Source organism: Plecotus auritus, assembly GCF_963455305.1.
Source record: "Plecotus auritus genome assembly, chromosome: 4".
Taxonomy (NCBI): domain Eukaryota; kingdom Metazoa; phylum Chordata; class Mammalia; order Chiroptera; family Vespertilionidae; genus Plecotus; species Plecotus auritus.
This window is the reverse complement of record NC_137775.1, coordinates 99873258-99880896: the sequence shown is the minus strand read 5'-3', so window position 1 is coordinate 99880896 and position 7639 is coordinate 99873258. Positions and strand designations below refer to the sequence as shown.

The 7639-nt window shown below is 62.1% G+C and overlaps 1 protein-coding gene across 1 annotated transcript; it reads right to left on the bottom strand.

Annotated features, from left to right (window-relative positions):
* Positions 1-393: 393 nt before the first annotated feature.
* Positions 394-7351, bottom strand: MLN (motilin; the record flags this gene model as incomplete). The annotated part of the gene is made up of 3 exons (XM_080665489.1): positions 394-474; positions 3341-3457; positions 7235-7351. 3 exons carry the CDS (start codon positions 7349-7351, stop codon positions 394-396), a joined length of 315 nt encoding a protein of 104 aa, XP_080521615.1.
* Positions 7352-7639: the final 288 nt, after the last annotated feature.

The following is a 7639-nucleotide window of genomic DNA, read 5'->3' as shown; positions in this document are numbered from 1 at the left end:
GCTCAGGACTGCGATTTGCAGAACAAGGAACACAGTGCAGGCTTGTGGCCAGGCTGCATTGCTTTCTTCAGAGTAACCAGCAGCTCAGTGGGGTTTTGAAGCAGGGGAGGGCTGGTGGGTTGTCACCAGGAAGGTGTTTGGGACACGGGCCTGAGCCATTGAGGGAGGGCCTGGAGGTGCCCTGGCTGGGGGCTGGGCTCCTGGGCGCCACAGCCATCAAGCTGTCTGCTCCACAGCAGGGAAGGGCACGCTTGTGGGAGAAAACAGCTCGTTCTAGGGTGCAAAGCAGGAAAAGGAATCACTGTCCTCAAACCCTGCTCACTGGCTCCTGGAATGCTAACGCAGGCCCAGCTGTGGTGCCGCTCTTACCGCTCTGGGCGGGCAGCACCTCGCTCAGCAGCCCTTCCACGGCGGCCAGTACTTTCCCAGCTGCCTGGAGTTCATCCTCATTCCAATTTCCACGGGAGCAGTGAGCTGTGAAATAGGCAGAGTTAACAAGGAGGGAGAGGCAGAGAGGGAGAGGGGGAGTGCTGAGGACCCCTGGGTGCCCTGCGGGAGCCCCACCGCTCAGCCCCACCCTGCCCATCCTCTGGGATCCTCTGGTCTTCTGGGCCTGCTGGGAACTCTGGCACTCTCCCCCCGCCCCCCACCCCCAGTTCTAAGCAGGGGGCTGGATACTGGAAGTCGCTGAGACCTTCTGGGAGGAGGATCACCCTCCTCTGGGGAAGCTGGCACAGGAGGGGGGGGGGCACTGGCAGGAGCCCCCTGGCTTTCCATGTGGGGGACACTGTAGAGACTATTAGTGTCCCCATTTTGCAGATGAGGAAACTGAGGACAAAGAGGTTGAATAACTTGCTTGAGGCCACACAGGTACTAAGTATCGAGGAATAAAATGGTAACCCCGCGGGCCTGTCTTCAGGGTCAGTGCCAGTGCCCACCAGGCTCTACTGCCCTGGCGCTGTGGGGACACAGTGAGCCCCTAGGGACCCGTCTGGAGGCGGTTGTGGCAGACTCATCTCGCTGTCACCCCCAGAGCTTCCTGGTTCACTGGTCTTGCTGCCACACCAACTCCCCACCTCCCACCAGCTCCTTGAGGCTGGGAATGGGCTCGGATGCTGAAGGGCAACCTTGGGCGGCCTGTGTGGGGCTCAGGGTCCAGCCCGGCCTATGCCGCCCCCTGGCTGTGGCTGTCCTCCAGGCCTCAGTTTCCTCCTGTAAAGTGGGGAGGCTGGGCTGGACGATCCATAGTGCCCCTGGCCGGCCTATCAGGGTTCCAGGGAGATGGACAGGGACGAGAGGTGCCCCGCCCCCCCAGAGCCGCCCGGATGTTCCATCGGATGTAGCATGTGCCGTGGAAACCTCAGCGGGCGCCTTAACTCTGCCTCCGGTGCTTGGAAGAGGGCAGCTCCGAGCCAGCCCCCGTTCGCCAGCAGAAGGACTAACTCTCGTTCCCTCCTCAGAGCCCAGGAGCCCCATCCGGGAGCCACAGCACCAAGGTCAGCCTCTGGGCTATGTGTCAGACCTCACTGTTTGGGGATAGCATGCTGTGGCGACCCAAGGGGGCGGAAAGGTCATGGCCAGTGTCCAGGGGGAGGCGGGAGGCATGGAGTCCAGCTTGTTCTACCCTGACCCTGGATGACCTTGGCAAGGCCCTCCCAGGCGCCTCCACAGGGAATTGCCTCACGCTCAGTCCTGGGGCCTCTCCCTTCTGCAGCTGCCCGCGCCGGGTCAGCGACCTTGCCCTGTCCTGGCTTGAATTCCATCTAATCGCTGGGTCTCCCACATGGTGTCTCCAGCTCTGGCCTCTCCTGAGGTGCCCGCTTACTTACCCACCTGCCTGCATCGTCTCCACCCAGCTGCCAACAGCATCTCACAGTTTACAGTCCCTCTGACCCGACCTTCCTCTTGTCAACCTGCAGCCAACCACAGGCTTCACGTCTCGGGGTGACAACTCCATCCTTCCGGTGTCCCGGCCAAAAAAGAGTTTTCTGTTTTCCACTTTCCACATTCTATATCCATTCTTTCAGCAAATGGGCTTCTAGCTCCAAAATATTTCCAGAGTCTGACCCTTTGCTCTGCCTCCACCACGACCATCTGAGCTGAACCATTCTCTCTCGGGTTCTGCAGCCTCCTCAGTGGTCTCCCCCATTCCGCCTTTGCCCCTTTAGCCTGTTCTCAATGTACATCACATCCCTCCTCTGCTCAAAGGCCCCAGGGCTCCCAGTCCGCAGAGTGAAGGCCAAGTCCAAACAATGGCCCATGACGTCCACATTCTGCCTCATCTCCCACGCTCTCCCCTGCCTCCCTTTCTGCAGCCACTCCAGCCTCTTGGCTGTTCACGGATGCACCACTCCTGCCCCAGGGCCTTTGCACTTCATTCTGCCTGGAATCTCTTCCCCCAAACATTCCTTTGGTTCGCTCCCTCATTCTCTTCAAGTCTTTGCATGAATACCACCCAATCACAAAGCCAGCTCTGATCACCCTATTTAAAATTGCAGCCACCCCCTCTGCTTTCCCTGCTTTGTTTCTCTGTAGCACTTGTCGCTACCAGCCATGCTGCACAGTGGGCTTCTTATCCTGCTCGAGGAATGTTGCCCATCCTGGCATCTGTTTCTGGACCCCCATTGGAGTGAGGGCGCCAGGAGGGCAGCTGGTGTGTCCGTTTTGTCTACTGCTCTATCTTCAGGGCCCAGAACCGCCCCCACACATAGAGGGCTGGGGAGTCTCATGGCCGGAATACATGAGCGTGAAACTATAGTTGTGCTGGACACAGTCCAAGCTCGCTGGCCCGGACAATCTGGCATCCTAACCTGTTGCTGAAGGTCCTGGGCCTGGGTCTTCACAGGAGCTGTCTCTGGATCATCTCTCTCCCGCCTGGGGCCTGCAGCTCCCCCTGATAGTCTCCTGCCTTCCCTTGTGCTGCCCAGAGTCAGGTCCGGCCAAGTCCCTGCTTGGGATCCCCAGTGGCCTGGCCCAGCAGGCTCTGCGGCCCTGTTGTCCGCTCAGGGCCTTGCACCTGCCAGGCGCTTCCTGAGCAGGGCCGGCGCCCGCCCTGTTCCTTCGGCTGGGAAGCCCTTGCTCTAGCTCTTATGGAGGGGCTCCTCATCATTCAGGTTTCAAAGGAAATGCCACCTCTTCTGAAAGGCCTCCCCTGACTGCCCCGTCCAAATCCCACTCTCACTCTCTGCCACTCCTTTACTCGGTGCCTGAAATGGTGCACTGTCCCATGTCGGCGCCTGCCTGCCCCCAGGATGGGGCTCACTGCTGAGCCCTGGCGCGTTCGGTGGCTGGCCAGGAGAACCCCGCCAGGTGTCTCTGCATCGGCCGCCTGTTCGCTCACCTTGATAACTTGGCCGTCTTCCTCCTCCGTGAGCTCCACGGGGTCCAGAGGACCCACCTCTTCAGACCTCTGCTGCTCGCCCAGCGATTTCTTTTGCTCTTTGTTCCGCTCCTTTTCCTAGGGGCAGAGCACAACATGGCACAAAACCCGCCCTCCCCCTCCTTGCCCAGATGGCCCTCGCCTGCTTCTGCCCAGGGTGCCAAATGGCCCCAGCTCCCCTCGGGCCACAAGCCCCCTTCTCCCGTGCCTCCTGCACGAGTCGCAGACACCAGCGGCCCAAGAGTGGCCTTCGAGTTGCCCACCAATAGGTCAACTTGCAGAGGAATCTGGTCCTGTGAAGTTCAAACATTGCACCCAGATTGTTACTGTTAATTAAGTTAAAATGCTGAAAATAATGGCTGCCCTTCATGCATATTAAGTGTGAAAATGTGTTTTTCTTAGCAGAGAACCTATAAAAGAGGTGGCAAGACAGCCTCGCCTGTAGGGTGCCAGGGGGCCCGAAGCTGGAGTCCCGGGGAGGGGATTTATAAGAGGCAAGACAGGGAGATGAATTATGGAGGAGGGAGCTTGCAGCTTCTTCATACAAACCCCGGAGCCGGGCAATTGCAGGGAGCAAGACCGCAGAGCAGGTTCACGCAGTATCCTGTGGTTGCTGTTTTGCTAGTTTATGTTCTACTGAGCTTGACTCTTTCTGCCCAGCCCCCATCTCGCCTGGCACCCTGCTGGCCAGGACCCGAGCACTTAGACCAGACCCCGCTGCGCTCTGGCTTCTTAACGGCACTCCTGGGGTTCAGCTCGGGCCTGCCCTGACGGGTGGTTCTAGAACCGTGGTGGTCTTTTCTGGAGCGGGAGCCGGGGTGAGGGAGGTGTGTCCCTGAAGGAGGGGTCTGGGTCCAGCCTTGGCTCTGCAAGGGCCGCTGCTCAGGGGACGTGGATGCCTGTCCGGGACAGAGGGTGCAGATACAGAAGCTGACCCAGGCCACGCGACCTCCGAGAGAACAGAGAACTGACTTGGGTGTTTGTCCCTAGCGGAGCCCCGGCCTCAGACAGGTGGGACGTGCCAGTTCCATTTCTTCATCTCCTCGGGTGAAAGAGAAACCAGTGTCGCACGGCACTCAGAACCCCTGTGTCTAAAGTAAGTCACTGGGCCCAGCCGGCGTGGCTCAGTGGTTAAGCGTCGACCTATGACCCAGGAGGTCAGGGCACATGCCCAGCTTGCAGGCTCGACCCCCAGTGTGGGGCATGCAGGAGGCAGCCAATCAATGATTCTAATCATTGGTGCTTCTCACTCTCCCTCTTCCTTCCTCTCTGAAATCAATAAAAATATATTTAAAAAAATAAATGAAGTCACCGGGAGGCAGTCCTGCTGCCCAGCTGTCCTGCGGCCTGGTGTCTGCCTGGGCTCTAAAGAGAAGGAGGCCTTGGCCGCTGCTGGACATTTGCCCCCCGGGGCTCCCTACTGCTCTCCCAAGGCACCAGCTCAGTCTCACCTTCCCCCGGGGCTTCCCAGGTGCCAGCCTGCAGTGCACCCCCTCCCGGGACTCAGCACTTAGGACAGGGCACCGACTGGGCAGTTAACCGGCGAGTGAATCCCCACGGGTCTGTGCCTTGGCTCCCAGGCCGGCTCCTGAAGACGGAAGTCTTGGGCTTGCCCGTACGTCTCCCTGTACGTGGGCCTCTCACCCAGATGCTCAGCGAATGTGCACTGACATGGCGACGGGAGGCTCCTCGGGTGGGTGGATGGCCGGGTGGGGAGAGATGTACCCCTGACACCGAGTGGCTCTAGAGGAGTGGAGGCCAGGGCGGTGCTGGAGCCTGGCCCGGCCCCCATGCTGTCTGGTGTCACTGGCAGAGCTGATCAAATGCAGGTTGACTCTAGACCTAACACCTCTTCAGTGCGAGCAGGGCTGAGTCACCTGGGCCACAGGCGGTGGGCACTGGGTGGTGGGCACTGGGTGGTGGGCACTGGATGGTGGGCACTGGGTGGTGGGCACTGGGTAGTGGGCACTGGGCAGTGGTCACTGGGTGATGGGCTCTGGGCGGTGGGCACTGGGTGGTGGACACTGGGCAGTGGGCACTGGGTGGTGGGCACTGGGTGATGGACACTGGGTGGTGGGCACTGGGCGACTGGGTGGTGGACACTGGGTGATGGACACTGGGTGGTGGGCACTGGGTGGTGGGCACTGGGTGATGGACACTGGGTGATGGACACTGGGCGGTGGGCACTGGGTGGTGGACACTGGGCGGTGGGCACTGGGCGGTGGGCACTGGGTGGTGGGCACTGGGCGACTGGGTGGTGGACACTGGGTGATGGACACTGGGTGGTGGGCACTGGGTGGTGGGCACTGGGTGATGGACACTGGGTAGTGGGTACTGGGTGGTGGTCACTGGGTGATGGGCTCTGGGTGGTGGGCACTGGGTGGTGGACACTGGGCAGTGGGCACTGGGTGGTGGGCACTGGGTGATGGAATCTGGGTGGTGGGCACTGGGCGACTGGGTGGTGGACACTGGGTGATGGACACTGGGTGGTGGGCACTGGGTGGTGGGCACTGGGTGGTGGGCACTGGGTGATGGACACTGGGTGGTGGGCACTAGGTGGTGGGCACTGGGTGATGGGCACTGGGCGGTGGGCACTGGGCGGTGGGCACTGGGTGGTGGGCACTGGGTGATGGGCACTGGGTGATGGACACTGGGTAGTGGGTACTGGGTGGTGGGCACTGGGTGGTGGACACTGGGTGATGGACACTGGGTGGTGGGCACTGGGTGGTGGGCACTGGGTGATGGACACTGGGTAGTGGGCACTGGGTGGTGGGCACTGGGTGGTTGGCACTGGGTTATGGACACTGGGTAGTGGGTACTGAGTGGTGGGCACTGGGTGGTGGACACTGGGTGATGGACACTGGGTGGTGGGCACTGGGTGGTGGGCACTGGGTTATGGACACTGGGTAGTGGGCACTGGGTGGTGGGCACTGGGTGATGGACACTGGGTGGTGGGCACTGAGTGGTGGGCACTGGGTGATGGGCACTGGGCGGTGGGCACTGGGCGGTGGGCACTGGGTGGTGGGCACTGGGCGACTGGGTGGTGGACACTGGGTGATGGACACGGGGTGGTGGGCACTGGGTGATGGGCACTGGGCGGTGGACACTGGGCGGTGGACACTGGGCGATGGGCACTGGGCGGTGGGCACTGGGCGGTGGGCACTGCGTGGTGGGCACTGGGTGATGGGCACTGGGTGGTGGGCACTGGGCGGTGGGCACTGGGCGGTGGACACTGGGCGATGGGCACTGGGCGGTGGGCACTGGGCGGTGGGCACTGGGTGGTGGGCACTGGGCGATGGGCACTGGGCGGTGGGCACTGGGCGGTGGGCACTGGGTGGTGGGCACTGGGTGATGGGCACTGGGTGGTGGGCACTGGGCGCTGGACACTGAGTGGTGGGCACTGGGTGGTGATCACTGGGTGGTGGGCACTGGGTGATGGACACTGGGTGGTGGGCACTGGGTGGTGTGCACTGGGTGGTGGGCACTTGGTGATGGGCACTGGGTGGTGGGCACTGGGTGGTGGGCACTGGGCGACTGGGTGGTGGGCACTGGGTGATGGACACTGGGCGATGGGCACTGGGCGATGGGCACTGGGTGATGGGCACTGGGCTATGGGCACTGGGTGATGGGCACTGGGTGATGGGCACTGGGTGCTGGGCACTGGGTGATGGGCACTGGGCTATGGGCACTGGGTGATGTGCACTGGGTGATGGGCACTGGGTGCTGGGCTGTGGGCAGTGGGCACTGAGTGGTGGGCTCTGGGCAGTGGGCACTGGGTGGTGGGCTGTGGGCAGTGGGCACTGGGTGGTGGGCTCTGGGCAGTGGGCACTGGGCTGTGGGCCACGGGGTCCTTACCTGCATCTTCTGGAGCTCGCTGTATGTGAAGATGGGAACAAAGGCTTCCGTCTGGGAGGCCAGCAGAGCGGTGACGTGAACCAGCAGCAGGGCAGCCAGGGCCTTGCGGGACACCATCCTGGAGCTGGGCAACAGGAGCTGCTGTCACTGTTGGGGGCAGTGATGGGCGGCTGCATTGGAGGCGGGAGCGCTGGTCCAGGCCCCACCTGGGCTGTGTGACCCTGAGCCCCTGCTCAGCCTCTGTGACGTGGGCCTGGCATGGGGCTTTACCAGGTGAGCTCAGGCCCCTCTCTGCCCCAGAACCCTGAGGGCTGACCACGCACCGGCGAGGCTGCCTGGCCCCTTCCACGCACCAGGGCAGAATCATCCCCCGTGGGCCCTTCTTGTTACAGGTGAGGTCTGCTG